Here is a 20161-nt window from a genome sequence, read left to right as displayed (position 1 = left end):
GAGACCCTGCCCCCCACCAAACAAAACAACACATAAAACTGAACAAGGCCAACAAAACAAAACCCTCCCCACCAAAAAAACTGAAGTCAAGCCAGGGCTGTAGGTTTTTGCTTTTGTTTTTGTTTGTTTGTTTTTTCCTGAGACAGGGTTTTTTTCCTGTGTAGCACTGGCTGTCCTGTAATTCTGTAGACCAGGCTGGCCTCAAACCCACAGAAATTTACCTGCCTCTACTTCCCAAGTGCTGGGATTAAAGGTGTGTAACCAGGGCTATAGTTTTAAGACATTTCAAAGGCTGAGGTGGAGGACATGTTCTAGGGTTCTCCAAATAACACAGGGAGACCCTGTCTCAAAAGCAGACAGACAAAGGTCAGAAAGGTGGCTTAGTGCTTAAGAGGACAAGAGGACCTAGGTTCAGTTTCCAACGCCCGTGTGAGAGCTAACAACTGCCTGAATTATAGTTTCAGGGTGGAGTCTAGAACCCTCTTCTGGCATGAGTGCCAGGTCTGAATGGGACGCTCGTGTGTGCTGTAAAACACTTATACACAGAAATAAAAATTGTGGTGGTTTAAATAAGAACGGCCCCACAAGCTCATATATTTGAATGCTTGGTTACCAAGGAGTGGCCCTGTTTGAAGGAATTAGAAGGATTAGGAGGTGTGGCCTTGGTTGGGGATTTAGCTCAGTGGTAGAGCGCTAGCCTAGCAGGGGCAAGGCCCTGGGTTCCGTCCCCAGCTCCGGGGGGAAAAAAAAAAAAAAGGAAAAAAAAAAAGGAGGTGTGGCCTTGTTGAAGGAAGTCTATCACTAGAGGTGGGTTTTGAGGTTTCAAAAGCTTTTGGCAAACCCCACTGTCTTACTTTCTAAGCCTTTAGATCAGGATATAGCTAGCTCTCAGCTACCGCTCCATTACCACGCAAACTACCATGATCCCCACCATGATGATAACGGGATAAACATCTGAAACTGTAAAAAAGCAAAAGTCCCCAATTACATGTTTTCTTGGATAAGAGTGGATGTGGTCATGGTGTCTCTTCACAGCAGCAGTGACTGGGACATGTGTCTTTCAAACAAGTAAAAACTCTACAACTCCCCAGATAGTTGAAATTCTCCTAAGCATATTATACACTTGATGACATTAGGTACTGCAAGTATGAGGCTGGAAATTAAAAAAAAAGAAAAGAAAATTAAAGAAAAAAGAAAAAAGAGTTAAAATGAAAATTCTTTCACTTTTCTCACTCTTTTTGATCTACTTTTAGCCTAGTTTCATAGGATTCAACCTAGTATGTGTCAGATACCCCCCTAAAGCGTTCTTTATGTATTATGCAAGTTTCAACTCCTCAGCCATTTTGTAAAGTAAGGACAATCATGAATTCATGAATCCTGCGGTAATTTCCCTTAATGAGAAGCTGAAGGATCAGGCGGGCAAGTCGGGGCAATTTAAGAGGCCTTCCTTCCTACGTGTTTTTAAAGTTTGAAAAATACAGGTCAGTACATGTAATTAAGTGTCAAAAATTAATTTCGGCCGGGTGTCCCAGGTACGACTGATGCTCTGGGGCGACGCACTTCGATGGACGGAGTCTCTCACTGACCCGCGACAGTACCTCGACAGTACCTCGTGCGGTGCTGTCCGGGCCTCTACAGGTTTCCCGGGAAAGGAGCCGCCTGCACCTCCTCAACCAGTCTTGCTAGAGTAGGAGTATACTTTACGAACAAAAGCGTTCGGAGTGACCGCCTCTCCAGCCACTCAACGCCGAGAACAGACCGGCGGCCCTGGTTTAGTGCAACTTTCAATTGGTGGAGTAGGTCTAGAGGAGGCGGGACGAAACGGAAGTCCCGCTTCCTTGGGCGTTCCAGCCAATCACAGAGTCTTGAAAAAATGGGTTAGGGTGCATCAGTGTGTAGCGTTCTAGGAGTCCTGAGGGCGGGGCGGGGACCCGGCGGGTCGCTGAGGTGGGGGTTGGTAGAGGACGCTTCCCGAGGGCGCGCGGAGCGGAGCCGGTGACAGACACGCACGCGCGTGTGCGCTCCCAACTACTGCGCGGCCCCGCGACCCCCGTGGGTCGCTGAGAGGCCCGGCGTCGGCGCCACTGCCGTCTAGGATTTCTGTCTAAGAGGCGTCCCCGGCGTCCCCAGCCCGAATCTCCAAGCTCCGGGCCGCGCCCGCTCTTGCCGGCGTCCCGTACCCCCAGCGTCAGAGCCAGAGCCGGGTCCTCGCGGCCCATGCTGGCCGCTGGGGACCCAGGCAGCCTAGGTCTGTCTCCTGCCGGCCAGCCGGCCACCATGGTGGCCCTGAGGCCTGTGCAGCTACTCCAGGGGGGCTAAGAGACCCAGAACGCGGGCCTAGGGGTAAGGGGGTCCCAGGCCAGTACCCCGCGCCATGGCCGGAGCCATCGCTTCCCGCATGAGCTTCAGCTCACTCAAGAGGAAGCAGCCCAAGACATTCACGGTGCGGATCGTCACCATGGATGCCGAGATGGAGTTCAACTGCGAGGTAACCGGTCGCCAGCCCCGACGGGCTATGAGCGGAGAGCCGCGGGAGTTCTGCTTGTCTGGCCGCGGCGTGCGTCCCTACCCATGGGGTGCCCTCGCTGCGGTGACAGTCGAGGTGGAAGCTTGAAGGATTCCGTGTGTTTCATCTGGAGCCGGAAGCGGCTTTCTAGGGCCAGATTATAAGCTAGTTGTTGCTTTTTTTTTTTTTTTTTTAAAGTGGGTCTCTTGGTTTTGGCATTTCCTGAAGGTTGTTTTTTTCATTCATTTGTTACTGGAAAACTCTGGACTCTTCTGTAGTAACGAACTGGTTTACAGTGTGTAGAACTCGCGCCTAAAACTCCAGGGAGTTTTTCACTAGGTAACTGTGTTCCCTAGGTCTTAAAAGTTACACCTAGTTTTATTGGAAATTTGTACTTTTCCCTGTTCCAGATTTTTAAGTTCTTGGGAAAAACTCTTGGAGGAAAGAATGACTTACACTTACTTTCCCTAGTTTCTAACATGGTGATAACAGCTATGACTTGTTGAAGTGTGTGTGTGTGTGTGTGTGTGTGTGTGTGTGTGTGTGTGTGTGTGCGCGCGCGCGTTTTAAGGGGCTTGTGCATGCTTTGCAGGCATCCCATCACTGGGTTGTATCCACAACACTAAACACTTGCTAAGTGTCAGGCATTTACACATTTCACTCTCAAGAAACAAACAAAGAAAGCAACAACAGAAAAGCTAGTCAGATAGGTATCTGTGACTCTAGGATATACTTGATTTGGTTCTCTGGCCTATTGGTTCTAAAAATCTTTGGAAACTCCAAAGTATTAGGGTTTTGTGTGTGTGTGTGTGTTAATGAGTTGGATGACATTGCCAGGTTATAGTATTGTAGTTTTAGAAATCAGCCTGGTTTCCAGAAAGGATCTTTAATTGGGACTTCTCAGTTCTTCCCTTAAGGTGGAACTGAAGGTTAAGTTGATCTCTATTAGTCAACGACTTAATCAACAATGCCTATATAGTTGAGTCTCCATAAACTCCTGAAAGGATGAACATGTGCTTTAGGAGTGGGTATAAACTCTGCACTGTTTCCCGTATGCCTTACCTGATGGATTTAAAGACATCTTGTAATAGCTTGTGCCCCTTGTAATATCCTATGAAAAAAATAGGTAAACATGAGTGTTTTTTAATAAGTTCTGTGAGGGAGTTGTGGCCCTTGAGTTTGTAGCTTCAGAAGCTTGTGATTGGCCTCAGAGACAGAAGGCAGTCTTGTGTTATTGACACTTTTATCAGTGAGATATAACTTTCCAAGAAGAGTGTGTCAGAATTGAATTGAAGGGTATTCATCTGGTATCTGATGGCAGAGTTGTTCGATTGGTTTATGGTTGAGCGAAACCCCCATCTTTCTTATTTATATATTTATCTGTTCATTTTTTAACACATATTTTCAGCCAGGTGTGTCTACACACACCTGCAAATGCAGCGTTTAGGAAGCAAGCCAGAGAGGATTGTGAGAGGTCAAGTCCAGCTTGGGCTACAGAAGGTGGTGAAAGCCTCTTTTTTACAAGGTGGAAAAAAAAAAAACCCTCAATTTTTCCTTTATGCAGAATACCTCAAGATTTTGAACTTTAGACTGAACTTTGAGCCAGTATGATACTGACTCTCAGGCAGTGACAGTGAGTCAGGTGTGGCCAGCTTGTTTCTACACATGGCTACCTGGTCAGTCAGTTCAGCTGTGTGGGATTCTGTTGGAATGAAGCTCTTGAGCTTTCCTCTTCTATAGGATTGACGTAAGCAGGACAGAATCACAACTCCACTGACACACTCAGCCACAACTGGTAAAGACACTTCTCAAAACAACCTTTGGAAATGGTTGTAATCGTGACCACCAAAGGCAGCAAGAATGGGGACACAGTAAGGAGAGAGGCGGTAGTTGGAATCAAGACCGTTGATGCTGCTCTCCCCTTCCGGTGACATAGATTCCTCTACTTGTTGCTGAGGCTAAGTCCTAGGAAGTGCACTTGGATCATAGGGCCTTTTTTTTTCTATTCAATTACTACTTGTGGAACAGGATGTGGTGTACTGAGGTAATTTAGGACCTAACTGCTCCAGCACCAGGTGGCTGGTTATTTGATGGTAGGGAAAGCGAGTTGCAACCTCTCCCTGCTGTGTTTTTCTACTAAAGACTCAATCCTCAATTTGGTGGGGAGTGGGACAACTCAGAAAAAAGCTTGCATTAACTCCTTACCTATTTCTAGAATCCTGGTTCAATGACTTTTGCATGAGGAGTGGACCAGGCAGGACTTAAAGTTGCTGACTAGGGGTGTAGCTCTAATAGAGGACATAGAGAGCTCTATAGAGCTCTAATAGAGCACATTCAGGTGCTCCAAGAGTCAACCCAAAAAACAAGCAAAACCCAGATTGTCCTAATCTTCCCCCAAAGGAAATAATTCACCAGAAGCACAGTGGGAAAGTCCATACCTGAAGGCAGTCTTGAGAATACTAGGTGTTAGTGCAAGAAGATTGGATTGTTTGAAGATACAACCTGGACTACAGGTTTTCCAATTTGCAAGAAATTATTAGGGGATCCTCCTTAGGTAAGCATGAATATCAAACATTCACCTCAGGAGCAGTTCCCTCAGAGTAACCATAATTCAGTCGACTGGTTTGTGTATGAGTTGTGCCTTAGGGCATTGTTACAAATGTTACAATGTAACGGTTGCATGGTCATGGAAGAGAAGACTAAAACCATGTCATTCAAGGTAACTATCCAAAGCAACACCTCCCTGTGGAGAAATAGTATAGGCTTTCACACTGTGTAGATAGATTTTTCTTAAAATCATTCAAACAATAAATAGTAAGACTTAAAGATAGATTTGATGGTCTGTGTCTATAATCTTAGCACTTGGGAGGCAGAAAATGGAGAGGTCAAGGCCAACTTTTGCCTCAAAAACTCAAGGACAGTGATAGAGTGCTGCCCCTTCCTCACCACTGCCCCTTCCTCACCAAATAAAAGCCTTGACAGGGGCACTTGAGTCACCAAAATATATTATCTGAAATGTCCAAAACAGTAAAAACTGAGATATTCGAAGGGACTGGAAGGTATGGCCCATGCAAGGGAAGATGTGAGGATGCTAGCTACAGAGGTAAGAGTGAGCAAGGGGTCAGATTAACAAAAAAAGGCTTTGGGGGAGATTGTGCAGTCCATAAACTGCTTGCCATGACAGTATGAGGATCTGAGTTTTGATCCTGAACACCTATGTAAAAGCTGTGCTGGAGGCGGCTCATTGGAGCTTGCTGGGCAGCTGGTCTAACTAAATCATTTAGCCCCAGGTTCAGTGAGAGGCCTTGCCACCAAAAAAAAGGGGGGGAGATACTTGATATTGACCTTTGGCCTCTGAATATCCATATGCACTGTGTACCACATATGTACACATCTATACACACACACACACACACACACACACACACACACACACACACAAGATTTAGCCATTATAAATATATTCCCAGAACTTAAGGGAAGCACCAAGTAGTAAAGAAAGGTACCGGGGCTGGGGATTTAGCTCAGTGGTAGAGCGCTTACCTAGGAAGCGCAAGGCCCTGGGTTCGGTCCCCAGCTCCGAAAAAAAGAACCAAAAAAAAAAAAAAAAAAGAAAGGTACCATAATACTGCCAAATCAAAAGGAAATTCCTAACGAGAGGAATTATAAAAGAGAACCAAGTGAAAGTTCTAGAGCTGAAAAGTACAGTAGTTGAACTAAAATACTCAGTAGAGGGACCCCAGTTATAAATTTGAAATATGAGAAGAAAGACATTGGCGGCAGCAGCAAATGACTTTAATCCTAGTACTAGGGAGGCAGAGGCAGGTGAATCTCTGAGTTCAAGGCCAACCTGGTCTACAGAGCAGGTTCTAGGACAGCCAAGGATACACAAAGAAACTCTGTCCTAAAAAACAAAATAAAAAAAAATGAATAAGACAAAATAGAAGACCAACTAAGAATTATATCTAGCAAAGTTGGATATAGTTTGGTCATTGTAGAGTGGTGTATGAAGACAACAGATAACCAAAAGGAGGATTTATTGCTCAAGGTCCTGCCTTACAAGAAAGTGTTAAGGCGTTCTTTAGGCTGAAAGTAGGAGACCTCAGACAATAATTCACATGAGAAAATAGTAGAGGTAATTATGTGATTGTCCAAGTGCATATAATGCTGGGCATATAGCATGTATGTATTACACATGAGCTAACAATAACACAGAAAAGATGTGTTGGAACAAAGCTATAATAGACTGAGGAAATGACTACAGATGGAAAAAAAATCTCTGTAATAGTGAGTTACTGTGCGTGTAAATTTGATAGTGTATATACTAATACCACAGCAGAACATTTCTGACTCACTTAAATTAGTTTAAACCTGAAGTTGATTTTAGTAAGTCAAGATTATATGATAAGCTTTAGAGCAGCTACTAAAAAGATCTAAAACTATGAAACCAGGGGTTAGAGAGAAGACTCAGTGGTGAAGAATATTCACTGCTCTTGTGGAGGACCCAGGTTTGCTTCCCACTCCCACATGGTGGCTCTTAACCTCCTGTGACTCAGTGCCAGGGGATCTGATGCCGTCTTCTGGCCTCCGTGGGCATTGCATGCATGTGGCACACTTATAGGGATGTTATAGGCACGCTTACAGGTCCTGAAGATAGGACCTCATGCCTGATAGCAAATGAGAGTCCACTGAGTTGTTTGTTCTTTTTGGAGAAATAAGCAGCCCAAGGTTTCATATAGGCCAGGTTGGCTTTGAACTTGGTATCTAACTGCAGATGACCTTGAATTACTTATTTCTTGCTTTTATTTTCCAAGTGCTGGGATAATAGACATGTGTCTCCATGCTCAGCTGGAGAGATGCCTCAGTGGTTAAGAACATGTCCTGGCTGGTCAAGTGGCATACACTTTTAATCGCAAAAGGCACTTTAATCTCAGGAGTCAGGGGCAGAGTGGATTTGAGAACAGCCTTGTCTATATAGTTCCAGAATAGCCAGTGAGACCGTGTCTGGGAAGAAAAAACAACAACAACAACAACAAAAAAAAAACCAGACAATATTCTTCTGCAACTTGCAGAAGACCCTTTGGTTCCTATTTCTAGCACCATCTGTAACTCTAGTTCTAGACAGATCCTATGCCCCTAGCCTTCATGTGCACTTGGACTCACATACATTCATATCCCTACATTTATATATAATTAAAAATAGTAAAAGCCATCCTTAAAAACTGATATGTAGATGAAAAAAAATAACAGATAGTATGTTCAACTAGGGTGTGGTGTCTCAGTTTAGCACTACTGATGTTTGGACTGGGTAATTTTTGTAAGGGGAAGCAATACTGTGCACTGCAGTTTTTTTTTTTTTGTTTTTTTTGTTCTTTTGAAACAGTGTTTTCTATGTAGGACTTCTTTTTTTTTTAATTTATTTATTTCATTTATATGTAGGACTTTTTAAAAATTTCTTTATTTAATTTATGCGAGTACACTGTAGCTGTCTTCAGACACACCAGAAGAGGGCATTGGATCCCCAGTACAGATGACTGTGAGCCACCATGTGGTTGCTGGGAATTGAACTCAGGGCCTCTGGAAGAGCAGTCAGTGCTCTTAACTGCTGAGCCATCTCTCCAGCCCAGATGTAGGACTTCCTGGCCTGAAACTTACTCTGTAGTCTAGACTAGCTTCAGACTTGTAATGATTTCTGAGTGTGGATTACAGGCTTAGGCTACCAGACCTACAGGCATTATAGGATATTGATTCAAGTCCTCCAGCTTTTGATCCTTTCCACCCACCCACCCATCCATCCATCCATCCATCCATCCATCCATCCATCCATCCCAAGGAGAGACAAAAATATTTTCAAACATTAAATGTCCACCCCTGGGGGCTGGGGATTTAGCTCAGTGGTAGAGCGCTTACCTAGGAAGCACAAGGCCCTGGGTTCGGTCCCCAGCTCCGGAAAAAAAAAAAAAAAAAAAAAACTTTAAATGTCCACCCCTACCACCTCCCCCTCCCCCCAACGAGAACACTGTGCGTGTCTGTAGGAAGGGATAATAGTAGTAGCAGTTAGAGAAGCATAACAGTATAGCAGCTTTTAAACTTTTATGTATTTATTTTATTATATGTAAGTACACTGTCTTCAGACACACCAGGAGAGGGCATCAGATCCCATTACAGATGGTTGTGATTCACCATGTGGTTGCTGGGAATTGAACTCAGGACCTCTGGAAGAGCAGTCAGTGCTCTTTTTTTTTTTTTCCTTTTCTTTTTTTCGGAGCTGGGGACCGAACCCAGGGCCTTGCGCTTGCCTAGCAAGCGCTCTACCACTGAGCTAAATCCCCAACCCCTCAGTCAGTGCTCTTAACCACTGAGCCATCTCTCCAGCCCAACTTTCAAACTTTGATGGCACACAGATGACATGAAGATGGCAATGAAACCTGGGTTTCTCTGTGTAGCCCTGGCTATCCTAGAACTGGATCTGTACAACAGTCTGGCCTTGAGCCCAGAGAGTGTCTCTGCCTTCCCAAGTGCTACCACCACCCAGCCAAGATGTTGCCAATGCTGCTGGTCCAGTGAACACAATTTGAGTAGCAGAACAGTAATAGAAAGCACATGGAGTTTAAATAAGATAGACTGAGACTTAAAGTTCGCCCTTTTCCCTACCCACTTCTGCTTGGACTGAGCTTTATAGACCTCAGTTTCCACATTAGTAAAGTGGGACCAATAGTACTGACCCTGCACACTTGCCACAAGGATGTGTGATGCGTAGTCTCCCCAGAAAGAGGCAGCAGAGAGGCTGTAGCTGGCCTAAAGTAGGAGGGTTGCATCACTTTGAGCACTTCCCTGTTGCGGTTTTTGTTGTCATTGCATCTTCCTAAGACTTCAAATTATAGTGGAAACACCGCTTATAAATGATGTTTGAATATTTTGTTAAAAGTAATAATAGTTTGTTCTGTGGTATTAGAGCTCAGAGAAGCAAATCGTCTCATTCTCTGCCATGTCTTTGTGCCAAGTTTATGCAAGGGTTTATGCAAGGAGATGGCAGATACCTTAGGGAAAAAGAAAGCCAGTATTTGTAGAACTCTTGGCTTTGTTAAGGTCAAATGGCAGTGGCCTTCCCAGAAGGACGCGACTTTGGAGCCGGTGGTAGCTGCCATGTGAGTCATGCTCCCTTATGACAGAACATTCAGGACTTTTGCTGCAGAGATGGGGTGGACTCTCTTGATCTATTTGCTGCATTGCACAATTGGCTTGTTGCTCTAGAAGATTTTTCCACTTGAGAGATTTGATATTTGTCATCTTGAGAAAGTGGATGCTGAATGTAATTTGCCAGGAGGCTAAACGGTTATGTTATTTCTTATCTAGGCTGGAATTTTACTCTAATAATTCAATCTATCAGTGAGATGAGTCAGACATGAAAAATTTCTCAAAATTGAGTTGTGGGATATTCTAATACTGTATTACGTAAAAAACAAAGCCTTCTCATGTTGGTTGGCTTCTTAAATGTTTTTACCACAACCAAATGGGGTTATGATCAACTGAATGCCAACATTACAGGTCATTATACCATATAACAAGTAGACATAGTTTGTCCATAACGGAGAACCTTCAAAGAGGGGAAAACAGAAGGAATCATTCTGATATTTCTAGTATAGTCTTTATTCCTACAGAAACATAGGCATATAATAACACAGAATTATGGTTGCTATTTTATAGGTTGTAGGATATTAGAACTGCATGTGTGTGCACTAAGGACCTGTTACAGGACAAAGACTGTTCTTCTCTTGCCACCAGTGTCCTATGGATAAGGCAGTGATTTGAATGGTCTGTGGTCTGAACAGGTCAGAAGAAGGATGAGCTGGTGGGGAGGCAGGCAGCATTCTGGTTAGTGCTGCTGTTTTATGGACTTGGTCCCTGCCCTTTAGTGGGATGAAGAACTAGGGAATAGCAATGACTGCTTGATGTACAGTACTCAGTGGTTAAAATGCATGATTCCATTTGGTACAACAGGGCTTCATTTATTCATTCAAGAATAAATAGCCTGTGTTCCCACACAGGCTAGGTAGTCCCCATCACCTAGTAGTGATCAAGGTGTTTGGACATGCGTGTTATTATTTACTTTGTTTCCAATGGGGAAACAGGAGTAGACAGGATAAATAGCTTACTTAATGTCTCAGTGGAACCACTGTTGATTCAAGGAGGACACATCACTAAAACCACCAGCCATATTATGTCCCAGTCAACAGTGCTCTACATGGGTGGTAGTGTCCCCATAAGCTTCTGACAAAGCTGGAAGATTTCTGTTGTCTAGCATTTTTGTTTAATTTTAGGATTTTGTTTTATTTTGTTTTATGAGACAGGGTTTCTCTGTGTAGCCCTGGCTGTCCTGGAATTCACTCTGTAGCCCAGGCTGCCCTTAAGCTCAGATATCTCCTTGGTTCTGCCTTCTGAGTGCTGGGATTAAAGGTGTACGAACCTACCACCACATGGCTAGTTTTGTTTTTTGTTTTTTAAGCTTACTTATTTATGTATATGAGTACTCTATCTGCATGTACAACTTCGTGCCAGAAAAGGGCATCAGATCCCATTACAGTTGGTGTGAGCCACCATGTGGTTGCTGGGAATTGAACTCAGGACCTCTGGAAGAGCAGCCCAGAACTTTTAACCACCGAGCCAGCCCCTAGTTTTAGTTTTTTATTTTAATTAAACTTTAAAAAAGTATTACTGGCATGAAAGGGCATATATGGAAAGTCCACGTATGGTGGCCAGATGACTGCTTTTGTGGACTCCGCTCTCTCCTTCCATCTTTACATGGGTTCTAGGGCTGGGACTCAGGTGTCTCAAGCTGGCCTTGAACTTGCAGTGTAGCAGAGGATGACCTTGAATCATAGACTGGGGGACTTGGTCCTTGGTGCTGCCTCTGAGGAACTCATTCCTTTACTTCTCTCTTGGACCATCTGTAAGATGGGAATAATTGTGATTTTCTTGTAGGGAGTTATTGGGGAAAATACTAGGCCAATACCTGGCACAAAGTAAACGTGTACAAGGGCTTTTGAATAAATGGAGCTATGTCCTGAGCCCCTGTCCATTTCTTTGATTCTTTCAGCCTCTCCTACACTTCGTCACACACACTTTGCTCTGAGCCCATTGGCCCAGTTCCTCTCTCTCAGCTTCTGTTCACAGAGCCTCTGTATAGGTCTGGAACGCCCTTCTCCCTTGTGGCCTGGCACAAGGACACTAGTAATTCATGTATGTGCTATCCAGGCTTTCTTTTGTGCTGGGTGTCAGACTGCTGCTGAAAGGTGGGCCTGGGATTTGAATGCAGGGAACCAGTCTTCCAGGCGTGTCAGTAGGAACAGGCAGCCCTTTCTCTACCATGTGTGACATTCTGTAGGAGTCTCCAAGTGGAAAGAAGGAAACTTAAGTGTTTGGTAAATAGGAAAAGTGGAAATAACAGTCTGTCGAAAGAACTTATTACTAGAGACAGCTTATTTGTCTTTGTCATTATTTATTGAACTTGGTATAAGATTCTATCTCAATGCCATTTTGTAAACGTGCCAGTGGGCTTAGATTTTGTTGGGTAATGACATGACATCTTTGCTGTATTGCCTTGATGTCTGGTTTGTCCTTTGGATCACCTGAGCATTTTTTATAAGAGAATCTTTTTCAGTTGCCCATGATCAGCTTGGAATTCATGCTTTTGGCCTAAAGTAAAGCTTATTTTGCAATAGTTAAGTATTTTCTAGATGCATATTTCACATTCTTTATGGTCAGAGTGGTTCTTCCTTGGTATTCAACCTGTCCAAAACATGTGGTGTGCCCACAAAGATATCAACTGGTACCTTGTTTCTTTTTCTTTGCCTATTGGGGTTGGATCCCAGGGCCTGCAGCATGCCAGACTAGCTCTTTACCAAGGCCCTACACCCCCAGCATTGGTTTAATTTTCTTTAACATTTTAGAAGTTCACCTTTCCCTTCCCTCCAAGTGTCTCCATTAGTTCAGTTTTAGAGGAACCCAAATTGAGACTGACAGAATACAGTTTCTGTACAGTAAGAGGAAGAGGACTGCAGGCACATTGAAGTTCATGGCTCCTTTCAGAGTTTTAGAGGAACTCCTATGGGGGTGAGGGGGAAAAGACATGGACAGACAGACAGGGAGACCGACAGACTGAGAAACTGAGGAAAGGTACTAGTTTTTCAAGGTGTTCATGATCCAGATAGAGAGAGATGGAATACATAAGTTTTTGTATATGCAGATAAACAACAAATATTTGGATTTGAAATCACATTAAAATTGGGATAGAAGCTGTGTAGTGTGACAGCTACTTAGGAGGCTGAGACAAGAGGATTGTTTGAACCAGGATTTTGGGACCATCCTGGGTAACATAATACGGGTTTGTCCCTTTAAAACAAAACATAACAACAAAGAACAACCTTTCTTAGAAACATGAATATCAGTGAGTGCTGATACAAAACTAGACAGATGTATGGGTCTAATGTGTACCAAGGTCTAGCAGGGAGTTGGCTGGGCAAACCTGGCTACAGCTGGGCTCTGGAGGGCTACACAACTTCTCCATATGTGGTTCTCTGTCACGTGTATAAGATCACCGAGAGCCCTGAGTTGGGCTCTGAACATCTGGTGTCTAGGCTGAGCTCTTTTGGGCCCTTGAACCTCCTCCCCTAGTTGTTCATCTAACACTAAAGAGAAGAAGTCACATTTCAAAGGCCCTTAGCATCAGTGTCTGCCTTAGGACAGTGATTCCCTCCTTCCATTTTTGTGAGACAGCATCTTGCTGTGCAGTCTCAGCTGGCTTCTTTCTGGATCCTTCTGCTTTAGCCTCCAGTGTGCTGGGATTACAGGCATATACCACACTCTCAGCTTCTTTCTTTCTTTTTTCTTCTTTTTCTTACTTCCTTCCTTCTTTCTTTCTTTCTTTCCTTCCTTCCTTTCTTTCTTTTTTCCTTTTTTTTTTTTATGACTCCACTAGTGATTTGTGCTAGTTCTATGCTATTGTCTGAGAACATTGTTTGGTACTTATTTAGTTATAATTTCAGAGTTTAAAGCATTTGAGACTTAGAACTGCATTTTCTCAGAGCTACTGATCGTTCTAGCTAGCTGGTGAGGCTTCTCTGGTTTTCAGGATGATGTGTTCTATCCTCCTGTGTGTGCTTGTGTAGCTTAGAGTCTAAATCCACATTTTAGGAATACTTTTAGTATACAGAAAATTGTTAGTAGTGCTGGCTTCAAGAAGTCAGCTTGTTTTTATTGTGTTGGAGAGGGAAACCTACCATAGGCAAGCCCTCCTCTTTCTCTGAGTGACATCTCAGGTCTTAAACCTAAACTATAATAGTAGAGGGTTCTGAGAGGCTCAGTCTGCTTGTCCCAGTCGAGTCTCTGGCACCACTAGGTGGAGACAGAGACCGAGTTTGCTAAGACTTTTTTTTCCCTCTGCCTATTCGGGCCAAATAAGGGAAATTCACAGAAACTCTTTGTCATCTTGTTACCTACGGTCTTCGGACTCCAGTAGTTTGTTAGTGTGACTTTCAGATAACACTGAATCAAAGTAATTATGTATGGAACAGGAATTGTGGATAGGTCTGCCATTGTAAATTCCCCAGCAGTGCCTTTATCTGCTATTTACTCTTGCTGATTTCTGATTAAGTCAGTTTCATAAATATTTTTGCTAAAGTCTTCAGACCTTAGTACTTCTCACCCTTCTACAGAACTTTTTATCAACTCTACCCATTACTGTACTTTAGTATTGCTAAGGTCAATGTTAAATCTTAGAATCAGTGACTGGAGAGATGGCTCAGTGGTTAAGAGCCCTGGCTGCTCTCCCAGAGGTCCTGAGTTCAATTCCCAGCAACCACATGGTGGCTCTCAACCATCTGTAATGAGATCGAATGCTTTCTTCTGGTGTGTCTGAACACAGCTACAGTGTACTCATCTACATACATACATACATACATACATACATCTTCAAAAAAACTTTAAAAAAATCTGAGAATCAGAGACAGAATGTTTAAATTTTCTGGGTGCTGCATGAACTGGTTTTCATGAACTGATTCTGTTATCCAGTAGTTTGTTTGAAGGGCCGGAATGCTCTAGATTGGACCCATGCCTACCTAACTGTTGCTTTACTACTGAGTTTTGTCCCAATTACTACTGAGATGTTTTGTTTGTTTATTTGTTTAGGCTTTATTTTTGGTTCTTTGTGAATGTCACATTATATGCCTCAGTCCTACTCATCTCTTCTCCCTTTGTACCTGCTCTCTGCTTTTGCAACCTCCCCTCCAACAGAGAAAACAGATCTTATTGTGGAAGTTGTAGTGTGTCACAATGAATCCCACAGTATGTCCTTTTGTCCATACTTCTTTGCTTACAAATGTTCATTGCAATGACTTGGTCTGGTATGAGGCCTCTGGCTCCTGCTACTCGTTGAGTACTGGATCCTCACTGGGACTCTTCTCGGATATCCTGTTGTTGCCCTGTCATGGATTTTCTGCAGTTTTGGATCTGTAGGACCAGCCCCTTCATGTACTCCAGCAGTTAATTCATTGATGGGGTAGATGTTGGGTAGGTCATTTCAAAGCCCTGTGTCTGGACCTGAGAGGTGTCTGAGCTGGTCAGCCCACCAGCTCTCCTGCCCTTGGGGTCAGCTTATCCTCAGCTCCCACATCCAGGGCCAGCTCTACTGTGCTGCTCTGGTGAGGTGCAGGTCACTGAGAGGTTTTTTTTTTTTTTTTTTTTTTCTTTTTTCTTCTTTTTTTTTTTTTTTCTCAGAGCTGGGGACCGGACCCACACTGAGAGGTTTTTAAGTACTAGAGATTGAACCCTCGGCCTTGAGCATGCCTGATAATTGCTCTTCCACTGAGCTATATCTCTAGTCCTTTATTAATTTTACTTTTTATTTGGAAGATAGGGGTGTCAATAGTGGTTGTCTAAATAAGCCTTGAACTTATAATCTTCCTGCCTCAGCCTCCCCAATACATGCCATTGTGAGAGAGGTCTGGCTTAGGAGCTTTTTTTTTTTTTTTTTTTTTTTTTTAAATTTACAATATCCGAGAAGGAATAACCATTTAGATAATATTTTGCCATGGGTTGGTTGTATTTGATAGTCTGATAATTTTGCCTAATGTTGAGGCACATGAAATTTTGCCTTGTTGAAGCTAGATAGATGTTTCTGTGACTAGGAGTGCTGGCTACTCTTCCAGAGGACTCCAGTTTAATTCCTAGCAGCTACATGGTGGTTCACAACCATCTGTAATTCTAATTCCAGGGGATCTGATGCCCTTTTACAGGTACAGGAGTATGTGCAGGGAAAATACCCTTCACGTAATTTTATTTATTTATTTATTTATTTATTTATTTATTTATTTATTTATTTATTTATTATATATAAGTACACTGTAGCTGCCTTCAGATACACCAGAAGAGGGCATCAGATCTCTTTACAGATGGTTGTGAGCCACCATGTGGTTGCTGGGAATTGAACTCATGACCTCTGAAAGAGCAGTCGGGTGCTCTTAACCGCTGAGCCATCTCTCCAGCCCTTCTTTTCTTTTTTATTTGCAGGGGAGAGTCTGAACAATACACATCATGCATGTATTTATTTATTTATTTATTTATTTATTTATTTATTTATTTATTTATTTTAGCTTTTTGAGACAGGTTTTCTCTGTAACCCTGGCTGTCCTGGAACTCACTCTGTAGACCAGGCTGGCCTTGAACTCAGAGATCCACCTGCCTCTGCCTCCTGGGTGCTGGGATCAAAGGTGTGCACCACCACTGCCTGGCTCTCCCAATTTCTTAAAATTAAATTAAATGTAAAAAAAAATGAGCGTTGTATCTTTTTTCCTGTTTTTGTTTTGTTTTGCTCAGTCTCGTAGCTCAGGCTGGCTTCAGGGTGTCCTTTATCGTTCTGCCTCAGCCTCCTGGCGAGTGTTAGGGATACAGGCATCAACACCTCTTCTGGCTTAGGCTTATGTTTTATCAGTACCAGACAATCCTTACAATAGTAAGGATTGTTATTTTCGGTATGTTAAGTATTGTAATCATTGCTAATTGCATATTCTCCACAGCATGTTATTTGATGAAAATTTTACTTTTCAGCAGTATTTATAATTACCATTTTTGTTGAATTAGAGAGTTCATAATACAGTCTATGCAGTCAGGGTTTTTCTTTTTCTTTTCTTTTGAGAATGTGTCTCATGTATCTCAGGCTGGCCTTGAATTCATAATGTAGCTAAGGTTGGCTCAAACTCTATTTTCTTTATTTAAAAAAAATATGTACATTTTTATGTATATATATGTGAGGGTGTCAGGTCCCATGGAAGTGGGATTACAGACAGCTGTGAGCTGCCATGTGGGTACTGGGAACTGAACCCAGGTTCTCTGAAGAACAGCCAGTGCTCTTGTTTTTTTCTTTTTTTTTTTTTTTTCTTTTCGGAGCTGGGGACTGAACCCAGGGCCTTGTGCTTGCTAGGCAAGCGCTCTACCACTGAGCTAAATCCCCAACCCCACAGCCAGTGCTTTTTTTTTTTTTTTTTTTTTTTTTGGTTCTTTTTTTCCGGAGCTGGGGACCGAACCCAGGGCCTTGCGCTTCCTAGGTAAGCGCTCTACCACTGAGCTAAATCCCCAGCCCCACAGCCAGTGCTCTTAACCTCTGACCCATCTCTCTAGTCCCTGTTGGCTGAAATTCTTGATCCACCTGTGATGGGATTACAGGTGTACAATACCATTCTAGCTATATAATCCACTTCCGCTTGTGAGCCATAAGGATCATATTAGCAGAGCCCAGTGTAAGGGAAAACGTTCCAGAAAGTACACATCAATGAAGCATTAAGTATTAGTTACATTCTTAGAAATGATTTTAAGTGACCAGAATGGGTTGTTAAAAGATTGACAGAAAATTATTCCAACAATGAAAAAAGTACTATCTGATTTACACAAAAGCATCTCAAACTCGTGGACTCAGAGGGTGACCACTTGATGACTGCAGAGGTTGAACCCTGGAAGAGGTTAAGTGACTTACTCAACACAGCGGGTTGAAGTGTTTATGGCTGTTTGACAGAGCTATGATTGCTCTCATGTTGTGAGCTAACATCCTCAGATGGATACTGTCTTCTTGGCTTTTGGAGGACAGGCTCTATCTTGCTTTTAAAACTCTATAATTGTTTCCTTTTTGCTTTGTCATCTGTTTGTTATCTGACTTTGAAACAAGTACATCCCCCTTGCTCCAGCACAAAATCTTGAGGTTACACAGTCATGGGGGAGTTAGGCCTACTTAAACTAGGTCACTGAAGTCACAGGTTGGTTGTGGTGGTAGGAGGAAAGATCTGGAATATTGATCTCTGGGCTCACTGCTGATCCAGTAGTCACTCTCCATTTGGGTAGGGAAGATGCCAGCAATCACAAAGACTTTTACTCCCTAAAAACCAGTAACTTATTTTGTTTTGAAAGACTAAAGACTGAATCAGAGTTTAAAACCTATATTTTGTGGCTTCCTAAAGTGCTGTGAATTGTTTCTTCCTAGTAGTGCCTTTTGTTCTGTGGAAAATTTTCTTCTTTGGTTCTTTGAGGTTTAGATTTCTTTGCTAAGGTATTTTTAGAAAAAGGGAAACAGTATGTGTCACCAAAGGGGGAAATATGTATCTTAAGGCCTAGTTGTGTAATTAGAATTTTAATAAGGAGTGTCATAAATTCTTGCTTCATTGCAATCATTACTTAGGAGTGTTCTACTCAGAAGCTCATCTAGCTATCATCATCATTATCATCAGCATCACCAGCCAACCACAGCACTTATGGAGTGTCCACAGATTGTGCAGCGCTTGTTTATATTCTGAGAGACTTAAAGTAAGAGTGTGCGTGCGTGTGTGCGTGCGTGTGTGCGTGCGTGCGTGCGTGCGTGCGGCATACCCTTGGCTTTAAAGAATTGGTGGTCTGTAGAAGAACTGGAGAAAAGACTGGAATCTTGGGAGAAGATAAGCTGATTTTTCCAATATGTGAAATACGTACTAACTTTTGCATGATTTTGGGTGGATGGTGAAAAGAATTGAATAGTTCTTAAAAAGGTGTAGACGCATGTAGCTTTGCTGACTGGGGTATGTGTAGACTGAGTTATAATAAGGTCAGATAATTGGTTGAAGGAGAGAAAATGCAATTGCTGGAAAGCCTTGCAGCAAATAGTCCCCAGCTCCAAAAAAAAAAAAAATAGTTTATATATACTGAGCACAATAACAGATGATTGGAGGACTGGAAGAAGAAATTAATTGCTAGAGTTGATTATAGCAGAACCTGACAGGGTAGGAGATTGGGAGTAGGCTCGTTTGTTTTTGGTTATTTGGTTGGTTTTTAAGACAGGGTTTCACTATGTAGTTGGTCCTAGTTGTCCTGAACTCGTTTTATAGACCAGCCTGGCCTTGAACTCACAGAGATCCACCTACCTTAAGTGCTAGCTAGTATTAAAGGCATGCTCCACAGCCACCAGGCTAGATTGGTGAATTTTTAAAATTGTCTTTTTTTTTTTTTCTGCAAAGAGAGAGTTTTAGCTTGTGATAAGGGATATAGGCTTCAGGACTGCAGAGCAGCCAGAGCAAATCAGATTTTCTGTTTTGTTCTTGTTTCTATTTGTAGGATTCCTTGTTCCCTATGGTGAGTAGTAATGTCCACATGAAGGGATGTGTCCCTTAGTTGCAAGACCAAAATGCGGGCTGTTTTTGTAGTTTAAATTCAAGGGACAGGAAAACCCTACTTTTGTGGTATAGTCTTACTCCTTTTGTATTTTTCTTTGATTAACCAGATTTTAATGAAGTTCATTTTTCACCTATCACATAGCAAGTTATCTGTATAATGTTAGGGAGCAGGTTGCTGGGGATTGATATGCTTATGTCCACCGAGTTGCACTCCTGGCCCCTAATAACTCTCCATTGTGTGTGTTCGTTTTGGCTTTTGATTTTTTGAGATGGTGTTGCTTTGCAGCTTTGACTGGCCTACAAATTGCTATATAGAACAAATCTTCCTACCTCACAGGATTTATAAGGAGTGCACCACCTGGTTGGTCGGTCTCTCTCTCTCTCTCTCTCTCTCTCTCTCTCTCTCTCTCTCTCTGTGTGTGTGTGTGTGTGTGTGTGTGTGTGTGTGTGTGTGTTCTGGCCTGAAACAGACACTTAGAGATCTGCTTGGCTCTCTGCCTCCATGTACTGAAATTAATGCTGTATGCCAAAATGGCTGTTGCAATCTCTCTCTTTTTTTTCAAACCAGATAAATAAATAAAAGTTGTATTAAGACTTGACTCTTATACCAACATCTTAAATTCACAAGCCTTCTTTAAATTTATTCTCATAGGCTATTTATGACTATAAACGTCTGTTGTGGATAAACGTGGAGAAGAGAATCACATTCATCTTGAGCTTTCCATTTCTGAAGTAATGGCACACACGGGGCACAGGCCCTGAGCCAGAGAAGCCCAGTCCTTCTGTCACACTCTCTGTAAGGAATCTAACCTTTCTGCAGTTCTTATGGTAAATGCCAGAGCAGCTTGTGAGCTAATTGGAAGGATCTGATAACCAAATGGGTTCTCTGGTTCCGCTTCTCTCTCTCTCTCTCTCTCTCTCTCTCTCTCTCTCTCTCTCTCATATCAATAGCTAAACAGGCGCACTGTGT

General features: G+C 42.7%; 1 protein-coding gene across 6 annotated transcripts in view; it reads left to right on the top strand.

Annotated features, from left to right (window-relative positions):
- Positions 1-1866: 1866 nt before the first annotated feature.
- Nf2 (NF2, moesin-ezrin-radixin like (MERLIN) tumor suppressor) overlaps positions 1867-20161 on the top strand; it is an 83370-nt gene continuing 65075 nt past the window's right edge. For 4 of the 6 annotated variants that reach the window (XM_063272882.1, XM_063272883.1, XM_063272884.1 and 1 more), the window contains exon 1: positions 1870-2488. In XM_063272882.1, coding sequence (XP_063128952.1) covers positions 2375-2488 — 114 coding nt within the window. In that variant the 5' untranslated portion in view covers positions 1870-2374. Of the gene's footprint in view, positions 2489-20161 lie in introns of all 6 variants that reach the window. The other 2 variants (XM_006251188.5, NM_013193.1) reach the window with 2 other exon arrangements.

The sequence above is a fragment of the Rattus norvegicus genome, chromosome 14 (genome assembly GCF_036323735.1).
Source record: "Rattus norvegicus strain BN/NHsdMcwi chromosome 14, GRCr8, whole genome shotgun sequence".
Taxonomy (NCBI): Eukaryota; Metazoa; Chordata; class Mammalia; order Rodentia; family Muridae; genus Rattus; species Rattus norvegicus.
The sequence above is the reverse complement of the archived record's forward strand: the minus strand, read 5'-3'. Positions and strand labels throughout refer to the sequence as shown.